The sequence below is a fragment of the Carcharodon carcharias genome, chromosome 10, assembly GCF_017639515.1.
Source record: "Carcharodon carcharias isolate sCarCar2 chromosome 10, sCarCar2.pri, whole genome shotgun sequence".
NCBI lineage: Eukaryota > Metazoa > Chordata > Chondrichthyes > Lamniformes > Lamnidae > Carcharodon > Carcharodon carcharias.
In genome coordinates this window covers 113,144,945-113,160,268 of record NC_054476.1, presented here as the reverse complement: position 1 = coordinate 113,160,268, position 15,324 = coordinate 113,144,945, and the positions used below count along the sequence as shown (strand labels likewise).

At 40.6% G+C, this 15,324-nt stretch overlaps 1 protein-coding gene across 2 annotated transcripts in view; it reads left to right on the top strand.

Annotated features, from left to right (window-relative positions):
* The window catches only part of ankfy1 (ankyrin repeat and FYVE domain containing 1), an 89,334-nt gene that overhangs the window by 18,612 nt on the left and 55,398 nt on the right, over positions 1–15,324 (top strand). For both annotated transcript variants that reach the window (XM_041197400.1, XM_041197399.1), the window contains exons 4-7: positions 3,916–4,051; positions 6,905–7,028; positions 9,821–9,970; positions 10,525–10,690. In XM_041197400.1, coding sequence (XP_041053334.1) covers positions 3,916–4,051; positions 6,905–7,028; positions 9,821–9,970; positions 10,525–10,690 — 576 coding nt within the window. The remainder of the gene's footprint in view (positions 1–3,915; positions 4,052–6,904; positions 7,029–9,820; positions 9,971–10,524; positions 10,691–15,324) is intronic.

Genomic DNA, 15,324 nt, shown 5'->3' with positions numbered 1-15,324 from the left:
TCATTGTTTATTGTATCTAATATTTCTCACTCCTCTTAAACTAGAATGTCTACATCATCCCTCTTCTTAGTGAAAACAGAGACAAAGCACTCATTGAGAACCTTGCCCACAAATTCTGCATCAACCCACATTGTTACCATTGTCACAACTTGCTGGGGATAGTGCACTGTAATATCAAGCTCCACTGTTCCCTAAGCCATGACAAATGTGAAAAGTTTGACTAAACCACCAGATTGCCCCAGTTCTACTTAACTGTTTAATTTAGGTTAACAGAATACGAGCACCAGGTTGTATACTTAATAAGTATATAACTGTTTATTGAACAAGCTGTGGTTAACCAGTGGCAAAAGAAATAAATATGAACTGCTAACTTCTAATGCTGTAACTTAAACTCTGCCCCATCTTAAATCCGCACACACGTACATGCACGATTTTAAAGGTGGGATAAAACAGTTCAATAGCACCAGTCTGGAGTACAGGATTCGATGAGTTGATGTTGATGATACAAGGTAGTCTTCCAGAACACTCAGTATTTAGTTCACTGGTTGAGAACTTCCTTTTCCATGTTTAACTGTGGTTTTCCCCTGGGTTTTCAGAGAGAGAGCATGTTATAGAGATATGAGGAGGAAAAAAAAAAAGAGCTAGCTATAAATGTGGAATTACTGGAATCTTCCACACACACGAGAAAGAAATTTTAGGTCTTGTTCCTTTCAGGCTAGGAGCTATTCTGCTCACGGCTGTTACACAAAACCCTGGTCACCTGGTCAGGAGCCAATTAAAATGTAAGGCCCATCTTAGGCCCTTGGCCCAGGACTCTTTTCTGGCACCATCCTGCCTTTCATGGTACTGTGTGTGTGCGTGCGTGTGCGCGTGCATCGTATCCTCTCTTTGCGCTCCTAATTTCCATGTTTACTTCACCCCTGTACTTTCTATATTCCCCTAGGCTTTCTAAAGTATTAAGTCTTTTGTGACTGTCAAACTTCTTTTTTCTGCTTTATTTTAGTCAGTATGCTTCTGGATAACCAGAGGGCTCTAGATTTGGCAGAACCACCCTTTTTCTTTTGAGGGGACATGTCTACACGCTGCCTGTAAAATCTTGCCTTTGATTTCCTCCCACTGATCTGATACGGTTTATCCTTATAATAGCTGTATCCAGTCCACCTCTCAGCTTTGTTAAATTTGTCTGTCCACCTCCGCCCCCCCCCACCAAAAAAAAATTTAGAACCTTTACTCCTGTTCTACCTCTGTCCCTTTCCATAATGATGTGAAGTCAAACTGTGTTATGGTCACCATCTCCAAAATGGTCCCCTGCTGCTACATCATCCACATGCCCAGCTTCATTTCCTAAGACTAAATCTAGAATTGTGCCGCCTCTTTTTGGGCTTATGTGCTGGCTAAAAATGTTCTCATGAATGCAGTTCAAGAATTTTGCACCCTCTGTGCCCTTCACATTGTTCATATCCCAATTGATATTAGGGTAGCTGAAGTCCCCAACAAATACTGTCCTATTGTTTTTGCACTCAGAAATGTGTCTACATTGCTCTTCTAACACCCTTCCACTATTTGGGGGTCTATAGTAGGCTATAGTACACTCCTAGCAATGTGATTGCCCTTTTATTTCTGATCTCAAACCATACGATGCCTCGTTTGATGCTTCATTTAGTATCTCACCCCACCAAAGAGCTGTAATTGATTCTTTAACTAATAATGCTACACCCACACCTTTTCATCCCCCTCCCTATCCTGTCTGCAAACTCTATATCCAGGGATGTTGACCTGCCATTTTTGTCCCTCCTTAAACCATGTTTCCGTTATAGCGATGATATCATGCTGCCACGTGCCTATCTGTGCCTTCAGCTCACTGGCTTTATTTACTATGCTCCTTGCATTTACCTTTTAACACTGCCAAATTCTTGTGCTGTACACTTTTTAATCTGTTCTGCTTCTGTCTTTCAGAGTCACTCACTAATTCTCCATCTCCCGTTCCCTGTTCTGAATTTGCCCTCGGGTTCCCATTCCCCTGCCAATCGGGTTTAAAAACCCCCCCCTCACCAACAGCAATAGCAAATCTCCCTGTGAGGATATTCATCCAGTTCTTTTCAGGTGCAGACTGTCTGGCTTGTACTAGTCCTACCTGCCCCAAAACTGGTCCCAGTGCCTCAGAAACCTGGTGCCCCTCCCCTCCTACACCAGCTTTTCAACCATGTGTTTAATCACTCAATTCTTCTATTTCTATACCTGCTTGCACATGGGACTGGAAATAATCCTGCGATTACTGCTTTAGAGGTCTTGCTTTTTCAATCTCCTTCCCACCTTCCCAAAGTCTGCTTTCATGATCTCATCACCTTTCCTACCTACGTCATTGGTACCAATGTGGACCACACCCTCTGGCTGAATGACAAAGAATGTCTTTCCGGCACCAGGGAGGCAACATACCATCCTGGTGTCATGTCTACAGCCACAGAAACCTGACTGTTCCCCTAACTAACGAATCCCCTGTTACTACTGCTCTTCCCCTTTTTTTAATTCTCCCCTTCTGTACAGCAGAGCTGCCTGTGGTGCTATAAACTTGGCTCTGACTGCACTCCTCTGAGGTCAACGCCCTCACTGGTATCCAAAATGGAAAACTGATTGGTGAGCAGGACGCCAGGGGACTCCTGCACTCCTGGCCTAATTTTCTTGGACTGCCTGGCGGTCACCCTTTCTGCCTCCAGGCTCCTAAGCTACTGTATGTGTTTTTCTAATTCTCAGCCACTTAATGACATTCCCTAACAGCTGTTTCTTGCCAACCAATGAACTTATATTTCTCCTGTGATGTTAGGTGCTGTTGACTATCTGTCCCAGGGTGGTCCTCTCGCACTCTCCTCTGGAATTTAAAAAGCTAGTCTGGGTAATTGTGATCATAAAACCATTGTTGCTTGTTGCAAAAAAACCCATCTTTTTCAATAATGTCTTTTAGGTAAGGAAATCTGCTGACCTGGTCTGCGCTACATGTGATTCCAGACATGCAACAATGTGGTTTTCTCATAACTGCCCTCTGAAATGGCCTAGCAAGCCACTACAAAGTCTAGAAAAAGAAATTCCCTAACAGCACTGGGTGTACCTACACCACGTAGCCTGTAGCGGTTCAAGAAGGTGGTTCACCATCACCACCTCAAGGACAATTACGGATGGGCAATAAAAATGCTGGCCTGCCAGCAAATGCCAACACCCAGTGAAAGAATAAGAAAAACGTACAGCAAGCAGTTTGTAAAGCAAATAGTATGTTAGCCATTATTACAAGGCATTTGAAGTATAAAAGTAAAGAAGTCTTGCTGCAGTGATACAGGGCTTTGGTGGGACAACATCTGGGGCACTATGCCCAGTTTTGATCTCCTTATCAAAGGAAGGGCATGCTTCCCTAAGAAAAGGTTCATCAAAGGTTCACTGGACTGATTCCTGAGATGAGAGGGATGTTCACTTATGGAGATTCGGAATGAGTCTCTGCTCTCTGGAATTTAGAAGAATGATAGGTAATCTCATTGAAAAAAATGAAATTCTTGGTGGGTTTAACAGGGTAGATGCTGAGAGACTGTTTTCCCCCTGTCTGAAGAATCTAGAGGATAGGGGTCATAATTAATAAGAGGTCAGCCATTTATCACCTGGGATGAAAGACTTCTTCAGTCAGGGTTGTAAATCTGTCCCAGTGGGCTGTGAATGATTGTTTGATAAGTTATGTCCAAGACTGAGACTGATAGATTTTTGGGCACTAAGGAAGTCGAAGGACCTGAGGATAGAGCAGGAAAGTATTATCGATAGAAAAGTTCAGCCATGATTTTAGCGAATGACAGAGCAGGCTCAAGGTGGACAGTATGGCCCCCTTCCTCCTTCCTACATTTTCTCACTGTAAATGATTCTTTGTGTTTTCTGTGCCAGATGCTGAGTCAGAAGTAACCATGGCGATGCTCCGATGGGTTTACACGGATGAACTTGAACTGAAGGAAGATGATGTATTCCTCACTGAACTAATGAGATTAGCTAATCGATTTCAGCTATATCTTCTCCGAGAAAGGTAAATAGTTGACACACATTCTCTCCGAATAAGGAGGTCTTAACTAGTGTCCGGCTTGATGACTGTCTATGGATGAGCCCCACAGAATTGAAATCAATGGAATGAATCCTACTTGAACAGAGTTGGGATTTTTACCTTTTTTCTCACTACTAAATTTATTGGTTGGAATTTTGTTTTAAACTTAAATTTGAGGAAACAAAATGTCTGGTGGTTCTCACCAACCACCCTCAAACTAAGGAATAATAATTTGAGGAGAAAAGACCTGGGAAAAATAAATGAATCCTAATCATGGGTAAAGTCATGTGATTATGTCGAATTGGTGGCTACTGTTTTGCAGCATTACCATATTAATTATGGATGAGGAAGCCCATTTGGCCCATCTTTTCATCCATCCAAAAAGAGCTAATGTTCCCCATTAACACACTTGATTGTAGGTAATTCTGCACCTTTAGCCTGTTCCACCATTCAGTTCCTTGGTTGATCTGTCCTTCAACCCCACTTGGGATCGATATCCCTGATGCCTTTATCCAACACACATCTCTATCTCAGTTAACGCTTTCACAGTCTGCTAGGAGAAGGATGTTCCAGATTTCCACTATTCTTGTGTATTGCGGGGGCAAGAAGTGCTTCCTGATTTCACTCTGAAATGGCTTGGCTCTAATTTTAAGATTATGTTCTCTTGTTCTGAATTCTCTTCCAGTTTATTTAATAGTTACTTTTCACTTCACTGCTGTAATTCGAAGTCCCTTCCATCTGTTGATCACTGTGTAAAAGAATTTTTTATTTTTTAGAGCCTATTTAACTCTTGTGCGACTTCCATCTTGCTCATGTTGAAATTATTAATTTAACTTCAGTTATCTCTGGGAAAAGTACATTGTAAGTAGTTTCAAGCCAATTCAAATCTTTAATTGGTACCTCTTCTATGATTATCCTCTTTAATATTATAGCACTTTTTTTACTCTTACTATTGTTTCCCTCTGCATCCATGCTTTTTCTCACATCTGTGTATCTCTGATCGCTCTACCTAATTTATTTTTGAATGCTCTTGTATTCATCCCAGTGAACTACTCCCTTTTTAAACTGTAGGTTTATAGACTGCATTATTTTTCTCTCCCTCAATTTGTTAATCCATTTGGAGGAGTCAAGCTTATTTAGACTAAACTTAATGATTCTAAGTATGTATTTATCTCATATTCTCAGCTTTATTCCTTTTGAAGGTTCCTTGTTCAACACCCTCTTCCAGTTTATTTACTTGTTCCCTCATTGAAAGGCTTACTTCATATACTGGGCTCCTATTCAAATCGCAGATCATGTTTAACTGATCCTGCGCTCGCATTTTCAAGGGCTTCCATTCCCTGGGCATTGTTGGGATCATGAAGACAAACCAAGTGAAGATGAGCAATGCCTCTTGTAGCTTCCTTGATGAATTGGGTCATGAAGCAGTTACATAATATGTTAATGAAGTCTGACTCAATTGTGGTCAAAATGATGTGGGATCATACCTCAGTTCTTCAGACTTGGAGCCTGCTTTGACTTATTTAAACTTACCTCTCCATAAATGGCTTAATAGCTCCATCGTAGCAGCAGGAAGTCTTCTGCCAAATTTAATGTGTGAATGGTGTGCTGTGAAGCTTTAACATGACACCATCACCAGACATTTTCCAAGCGCAAGCTTTAGAGTCCAGTGAAAAATCTTTGTTTGTGGAACCTAAGGCTTGGATAGGTCACATGAGAGTGTTATTTCTGTTGACCCAACTTGGATGAATGTTTGTCTTTTGGAAGTTGGGGAGGGAATGCCTAGCATTATGCCCTTCTTATTTGTTTTATTTTTCTATTACACAAGTTTACATGGGAATAAGCCATTTGGCTGAACAGGTCAATGCTAGTGTTAGTTCTCCCCAAAATGGTCCTTCCACCTTGCTTCATTTCACCCTATTATCACATCCTTGCATTTCTTTCTCTCTAATGTACTTATCTAGTTTTCCCTAAAGTGACTCAGTGCTACTCACTGCAACTACTGCATGTAGTAAATCCCACGATCTGAATGTTCAGTAAAATTTCTCCTAAATTTATGACTATATTATTTGTCTAGCTTTGCATTCCTTTGTCCGCACATGCCTCCCCACCCCCAACCATCCTCATACTTGTTTAATAAATGCTTCCTCAGTATTAATTATGCCCCTCAATTTGGTGTCTGCAAATTTTGACACAGCACTTCCAATTCCTGAGCCCAAATAGTTTAAGTAAATTGTCCTAGCACAGACCCCTGTGGAAAGCTACTACCTTCCTTCAGCCAGTCTGAATAATTACCATTTAATCCTGACTGTTCAATTTTTGTAACTAGTTGTTCATAGTTGACTAGTAACTTGTCCCATGACTCTGCATGTGTTGACCTTTAGTCATGAGTCTACATGCAGTACCTTAGTGGAAACCTTTTGAAAGTCCATGTATGTTACGTTCACTTCATTTCCCTTTATTTACTCCTTCTATTTTTACAAAAAATTCAGTAATGTTTATCACCTTTGGAAACCTTGACAATCGAATGAAAATACAGATTGCATGTTGGTGAGTTACATATAGTCTCTGATACTGGCAGGTTTGTTCAAATGCAAAGAAAAATAACTTTTTTTTATCTGTGTTAAGACGTTGGTATTAAGGGGACCAGGATACCCTTGTTTCACTAAGTATGTACAACAAGTGCTGTGACCAGGGATCATAAATCTGAACACTTACCTCCTTTATTTCTGGTGGCCAAGAAATGATTTGGGCAAAATGCAGTATGAAATAATTTTTGAACATGTAGCCTGTACATGCACAGTAGTATATTTATTCTGCACTTTTTCCTGCTGTCAGGTGTGAGAAAGGAGTAATGTCATTGGTTAACGTTAGGAACTGTATTCGATTCTATCAGACTGCAGAGGAGCTGAATGCTATTACGTTGCTGAACTACTGTTCTGAGATTATAGCCAGCCATTGGGTGAGTTACAAGACAAACAACTGCTTGCATTTATATTGTATCTTTTAATGTAGTAAAATGTCCCAAGGCACTTCACAAGCTTTGCATGTAAAGTGAGATGCCAAATATCACAACCTAAATTGTATTTTATGCCACAGCCCTGGATTATCTTCCAAATTTGTGTGAGATATTTGTTGAGAATTCTGTGCTTTAACCTTTAACTTTTTATGAAGTTGCTTTGTCTGCGTACTAAATGAGCACAATATAAAATTGGCCGTAAAATACAACACACAAACCGGGTGACATTGAAATGCTGTGCATCATTTCCCAAATTGAGTGGGTAGATGAGCTGTTCACAAATCTACCTTTGCTTTATTTAACTGTAGCGACCTGCATAAGGAATATCCAAGGATGGCAGCTTATTTTGACCAATCCCCTTCCTTTAAACTAAAGAATTGGATGGGGCAACTTCTGCCTCAAAATTGATTTCCACTGTGGCTTTGACCCTAGGTCAGATTTAAAAAAAACAAATCTCTCGGACAAGTTCCTAATTTGCAATAGCCTTCAGTATTGAGCAACCAGTTTGGAAAACCCTGTGCAACAGCTGATGTGTTTGACTGGGGAAACCTTTGTGCTACAAATGATTTGATTGATTGGGAAAGACTTTGTACCGCAACTGAGCTGATTTGGTCAGAGAAGACCCTGTGCTGTAACTGAAGACTGCTTGGTGCTGACACAGGACGGTTTTCCTCAACATTATCCTGCTGACACAAATTCATACAAAACTTTGAAATAGGGTTTACATTTTACGTATTATGAATAAAATACACACTAAGGACATTTTCCTTGCTATTTGGAGGTGGAAGGACCATTTTCTTTTCTCCCAGAATTGATAACTACAGAATCCAAGGTACACAGTAAATACCATGATAATAGTAAGAAATGTCATTGTGCTCTGTCTCTGCAGGTTAGTGTGGTGAATGACTGAACTATATAATCCCAAGAGGTGCTATGTTTGATTTCCCAGGCAGCTGTTAGTTGATCTCAGCCACAGCTGAAGTTGATACGACTTTGGCCTCCACACCTCTTAAGAGAGATCTTTTCGGATGAGCTATATAATTGAGTGCCCCTCTAACTGTTCAGTTAGATGCAAGAGTCTGTAGTGCTATTTGAAGATCCTCCCATTCTCCTGGCTAACATCGATCCCTCAATTGACATCACCAAATACAAATTATTAGGTTGTTTATTCATTTGCTGTTTTGCTTCCGTGAGGATTGACTGTTTGGGCAGATGTGAAATGTGTCCTAAGGGGTCGAGGGGAAGAAAAAAAATGTCAGCTATTAGTTGATTTTGGGAAGAAAAAAAGTTGTTGTAGTTTTGTACCCTGGCATAGCAGTACCTGTGGACTTATGATTAGTAAAACATGCATTTTTTTGCCATTACTAAGATTATTTGTAGATCCGGCACATTAATTACACTGCTAGCTTTTGAGTGACTCCAATTACAGTATAATCCCTTCAGTAATGGAATTTCAATGTCCACCTTTTTGTAGCAAGGATACCAAGCATTGCAAAACAGTGGTAGAAATTCCATAGAAGAGACTTGAGAGTTTTATAATATGGAAAAAAGAAAAGTATTTCTGTCATACCTTTCAGAATTATAAGGGCTCCCAAAGTGCTTTAAAGGCAATGGAGTACTTTGGAATTGAACTGTTGTGATGTAAGAATGTCGTTCATTTCTAGCCTTTTTTTGGAGAATGAAGCTGTAACCTGTAGGGGCTACAGTACCATTGTTGTTCTTTACTGGACAACCACCAAGAGGCCTGGATTATTGATCCAGAGACATGCATTTAAATCCCACCAGGACAGCTGAGGGGCATAAATTCAATTAATTAAATTAATCAGTAATAAAAACCAATATTAGTAATGGTAACCATAAAACTACTGGATTGTCTTTCAAATACCCACCTGGCTCACTAACCTTTTCAAGGAAGAAAAGCTGTCCCCTTTACTCAGTCTGGCCTATATATGAGATTCGAGATGTATAGCAATGTGATTGATTCTTAACTATCCTCTGAAATGGCCAAGCAAGTCATTTAGTTGTGTTGGGGAAGGTTGGTCATCACCACCTCTTGAAGGCACTTGGAGATGGGCAATAAATGCTCTTGGCAATGATGCCCAGTAAATGAATTTTTAAAAAACACATCATTACCTCACAGCTAAATTCCAAATGCTCTCTTTTCCAGCTGTTCATCAGGTTTCTGCCCCCCACAGCACTGAGACCACATCACCAATCACATTCTGTGACTGCAGCTCACTCCGTCTTCAAGTTATGGAGTCATTATGACAGAGGAGGAGATCATTTGGTTCAAGTTTTTGCAGGCTTTCTGTAGAGCAGTCCTGTTCATCCCCAGTTAGTCTATCCTCATAGCCCTGTAAATTTATTTCCCTGAAATGCCCCTCCAACTTCTGTTTGAAATTATTCATCATCTTCACTTCCACCACTCTTCCAGGTCGTTACCAATAACTGTGTTTAAAATTCTTCTATTGTTTGGCATCAACAATTCCATCATCCTTGAATGTTTCCCTCGCCCTTTCTACAGTTTCCCCTCTCATTTCTCCTCTGTCCCATATAAAGTGTTGGGATGTGTCCCTGATGTGAGGAGTGCTGCAGAAATGTAAGTTGTATAAATAGCTTTTACATGTTGCAAGCTGAATGGAAGAAATGGCAATGCAATGGAAAAAATCTCTTTGGAGTGATTAGCTACTGATCTACTTTACCAATAAAAGCAGTTTCTGTTTTTATTTATCTAGGATGATCTGCAGAAGGATGATTTCAGCAGCATGACTGCTCCTTTGTTGTACAAAATGATTAAATCAAAGACTGAATACCCTTTGCATAAAGCTATCAAAGTGGAGAGAGAGGATGTTGTATTTCTCTACCTCATTGCAATGGACTCTCAGGTAGGAGCATCTTCTATTAACCAAAGTAATGTATTATGGCCAATGTTCAGGTGGTCCTAAAGATTTACACGTGTAACTTTGAGGAATCTTGTACCTAGTTCCTCAGATACTCTACGTGCAAAATAATGGGGATATATGTGCGTGAAGTTCCTGATAAAACTGACTTCCGTGTACTGAATTAGGTTTCTTCATCTTGCTCAGAACTGCCCTTTCTAAAACTTGAAGCTCACAAAATTCCAACAAGACAAATTAGATAGGGACAAGTGCAAATAGAATGGAACTGCCTGGTGAGCCAGATCCTCTGGGCTGTAGCTTAGAATGTTAACCTATATAATTGGATTTGTACTATTTTAACTGAGGTATAATTCATTTTAAAAACAGATTATTGACTCTGTTAAAGGGATTTACTGAGTGAGGTAAGCTTGTGTGTAGTAACATCAGTAGTAATTTCTAGCCCATTAGGCTTAACGATGTAAGGTCTTTTTTTGACTGCTGTCAATAGCTTCTCTTTTTTATATTTTGTCCTCATTATTTGTTCACTAATACATTTACAGTTACCTGGTAAACTAAATGAACTTGATGATAATGGAGACCTGGCCTTGGATCTGGCACTCTCTCGACAGCTGGAGAGTATTGCAACAACATTGGTTAATAACAAGGCCGATGTTGACATGGTGGATAAGAATGGCTGGAGTTTGCTTCACAAGGCTATCCAAAGAGGTAAAGTAATAGCAAGGGACTGAAGGTCAGAATTGTTGGCTTGGAAAAATGTGCATTTCTTGTATGTAGTTCAGCACAGGCCCTAAGTGTGATGGTGACATGTCAACATTGTATGATTGACTTAATGTTCAAATATTACACAAGGCATGAGTCTCACTGGTTAATATACACCTGCCAATTTGGAAAGCCTGCTTTTAAACAAGTACAAAAGCATACTACTGTGGGTACTGGAAACCAGAAATAAAAACAGAAATTTTGGAAACATCCTGTTTCCCCCACAGGCTTTACTTAAACTAAATTAATGTTTCAGGTCAATGACTTTTCATCATAGTTGGGTAAAGTTAGAGATGTAACAATTTTAATAAAGTTACAGAGACAGGCAAAGTGTGAGGTGGGGAGGAAGGAAAGAACAGGGAAGGTCTGTGATAGGGTGGAAGGCAGATAAGATTAAATAACAGAAGGGATGATGGTGCAAGGCAAAGCGGAGTTTGTAATGGGACAAAAGAAACTGATCGAGAGATGAGAATGATGGAATAGGCTGAATGGCCTCCTATTCCTTTGTTACAATGTAAGAGGCCACTGCAGACGTATTAAGAAGTATTTGGATGTGCACTTGCGATGCCATGGCATGCAAGGCTATAGGCCCAGTGCTGGAAAATGGGACTAGTTAGGTACTTGTTTGACCGGCGCACTCGATGGGCCGAAGGGCCTTTTTCTGTGCTGTAGACCTCTATGACTCTAAGGTGCAAGTGACAGCATTTGGATCATTACCAATAGCTGCTGTTTGAAAAAAATTGAAGCAGTAGTTATGTTCTGAAATTGTTGAACTCTGTGAATGCTCAGAAGGCTGTGAGGTATCTAATCAAAGGATGAGATCCTGCTCCTGCAGCTTCTGTTGAGCTTCATACATGAAGTTTTATTATTCACTCCTTCCTCCCTAGAAAAGCTGTGTTTTCTCCGTTATTTGTATGATATTCCCTTTGTTGAGGCTATCTCGCATGTAGCACTGTGCAGGAAGGTTTTCTAGATGAACAAGTGGCTATTTTACTGTGGCCTGGGCCTAACTTACATGTTTGAAATCAGCAAAAAAAAGGTGCCCCTGGAATTGCTCGATACACTGTTTAAAAAAAAAACCCATCCCTTACGACACAGCTCGGTATCTTTTTTAATGGCTTTGAATTGCCAGTGGCTTAGTGGCCATGGTACTGGACTGTAAACACAAGTTTCTTTCAAATTCTGCCCACCCCTCACCATCCCCTCAATGAAGTTAAATTTAATAAATTAAGTTTTCACCAAGAAAATAATTGTGAAAGTTGCTAGATTGTTAAAATCCAATTGGTTCATTAGTTTCCTTAAGCTTCTACCCTTATTTGGTGGGGCCTATTTAGGGCTTTGGATTTGCACTGCGGTTGACTTTTAAAATCCTCTGAGTAACTAGGAATCGGCAATAAATCCTGTTTCATTGGTGTCACTGACAAGTGACACATCTCAAGAACAAAATTCTGGAAAATGTGTTTTTTCTCGGTTGTGCCTTGGTTTGTATATTTGCTGGCTGGTTATTGCCATATAACCTAAACGTAAAAGGGAACAAGAGTAGGCCATTCAGCCCTTCTAGCCTGCTCCAACATTCAATAAGATCATAGCTGATTTTCTACCTCAGTGATACCTTCCTCACTATCCCCATATCACTTAATTTCCCTTCTTAAGAAATCTATTGACCTCTATCTTGAATATTCTCAATGCCTGAATATCATAGCTCCCTGGTAGAGAATTCCAAAAGTTCAAAATCCTTTCGAGCAAAGAAATTTTCCTCATCTCTATTCTAAATGGCCACCTGCTGACTCCGAGAATTAGGGAGGGGTCACAGTCAAGGGACACCTTCTCTCAGCACCTTCCCTATCAAGCCCCTTAATTTTACATGTTTCAATAAGATTTAACCTTTTTTTTAAACTCCAGAGAACATAACTCTAATGTATTTGAGATCTCCTAGGATAATCCCCAGGGATCGGTCAAGTGAATCTTGGGTATTGTAAGAGAGGATTGAGAATGACAACAACAATGATGCATTCCTCACCAACCCAAATTAGTCAGCAGGAATGGTAAACTCCTTACAAAAGCCAAATACTGCAGTGGCTGGAAATCTGAAGTATAAACACAAAATGCTGGCCCGACTCAACGGGTCAGTCAGCATCTGTGGAGAGAAAGAGTTAACGTTGCAGGTTGATAATGACCTAGGCACCTCTTTGCAATCCATCCCCAAGGCAACATGGCATACCTGGAATGTCACAGAGGGAAATTTAAACTAAGTATCCCCCAATTTCCAAACCTTCCCTTTGATCTGGAATGACCTTCCTTCGTTTACCAGCTCTTTCCAACCTCCTTCGATCCAGGGATATTACATGAATAATTTGTATCTCTAATGGGGCCAACTGTAATTTTACCTGACACTCTGGCTCCATTGCAAAGCTGAGAGAACCATCTTTTGATTATTGTTTTCACACCTCTAACTCTAACCTTTTTAAGTAAACATGGACAATCCTTTGAATTGTAATTACCTTCAGGGTTTTAACCAACTTCTCAAACCCAGGTTTTTACCCTCTTATCTTGCATTTAAAAATTTCACCCCAAGCTAAAAGCTATACTCTTAAATTATATGAATCATGAAATTTGAAATTAGACATTTTTGCAACTAAACTTATATAGTAATAGCTCCCTTCTGCCAGTGGTTGGTGCTGTAGTGCCTCAGTTTGTTACTTTCCAACTGTTTAAGCTTATGCTCCATCCAGTTCCACAATGGAATTGCATTTTCTCCAGGGTGATCAGGCGTCCATGTTTCTCACTAAGCATCCTGGTGTCCGACAGTTTTCTCCAAATTGCCCAAATATCCAGATTTTGGCTCTGCTGAGGCCCCTCTCCTTTAATCCACCCCCTCCACATTCAATTTACTGTCAGCAAACAAACCCCTTGCATTGTGCTGCAGCCTGGGAATCAGGGCCAGGTCCACTCTGGATTCTTCAGCATGGCTGCGACCGTTATTCTGCAGCCAGAAAGAGCAGGAGCTCCGTCCAAGGGGGTTATCACTAACTTTTTGACATTGACCGCTCCATTGCTGATGACACCTTTTTCAAAAGTCCCCGTGGTTCCCAGCCACTTGCCTGGTTCGCCTGATGTTATGTCATGTGCTGCTCAACCGAACCTGCTGCTGTTGCACCATAAGCGCCCTGCCCCTCAGCTTTCCCCTTTAATCCCACTGGCTGCCACTCTGGAAGTCATCCTCATTACACCATCTGTGTTTGCCAAGAGCGGTCAATCACTTTGCAGGTTTGGATGATCTCGTCCCTCCAGTCCAGTTGGCCTCCAGAGCAGAATGTTCATAGCAGACAACTCAGTTGCACAATCAATGTTCTATTAAACTTTAGAATAATTTGATTAGAAAAATCACCAGTAAAGATGGACCAGGGATACAAATTGTAACCCAAGTATCTAATACTCAAGATGCACCTATTACTAGGTAAAATGCGTACATTTCTGGAAATGATATTCCATGATAAATGCTCATAACATGCAGGAGGATTGCATTTAACAATCTACCCATATGTTCAACTGTAACTAAGAGGCTGGATTGCTGACAACACTGTTCTGAGTTACTTGTTCATAATTACTATGGTTTCACTTCATATTGTTTGTACAGAAGTAGGGTAGTATGCAATATGTAAAATTAAGCACATTGAAACAGTAAAGTTTCTTAAAGACATTAACTGTGTTCCAGGGAAAAAGATATTGGGTTAAAATTAAATTGATTGGACCCTTCTCGGTGACTCAAGATCTGTGGAATAGGGTTTCCAGCTCTGGCTGGACATATTCCAGGAGATGTCATCACATCTTACCTTCAGCTGTCCCTCCCCAGACTCCAGGCATTGGTCACCCAACATGTCAGTCATCATAGAGCTCCGCCTTTCCAAGTCCTTTCAATCTGTCCTGGTTTTAACCTGTGAAAATCTGGTCACCCTAAGCGTCTCCCTATCCTGTAATCCCACTTAACTAGAATACTTTATTTGCATTTGACACCTCTGTGCATAACATGATGGAATATTGGCTTCTTATTTCTTTTATATTTTGAGCAACACTTAGTCAGTTGGAGGTAGATTTGTGAGGTTTAGGAGATGAGTGTTGAGGATTATGGCTTTAATTTGAAATTGGTGGGTGGGTGTGGGATACAGCAATATTTTTGGTGTGAGAGGGACAGTCACACTATTTGGAAAGGTGGGCTCAGATCTGCTAGAATTAAAAAGTCTCAGGACCTGTCAGTGGTAGTGGATTCCAACATGTAGCAGGTGGTTGCCTGGGTCTGCACCACAAATGAAGGGTGCCAGTCTGGCTACATGAGGTCGGTCTTTGGTTTCTGGAAGTAGAACAGCATTTTGTCATGTGCATAATTGCATTATGTGCAACAAGTGCTGTGCATGACTATAACCTGGAGGGAGGTGGGTGGTGGTGGATCTGGTAACAATGGAAGAGATGGTAGAGTTTGGTAGCTCTGAGGTAGCTAGGTATATAACAGCATGGTGTGAGGGCTGGAAGAGATTTGAAAAAATGTTGTCTTCCTTCCTCTTCCTGGTTAACTGCTTGGCTCC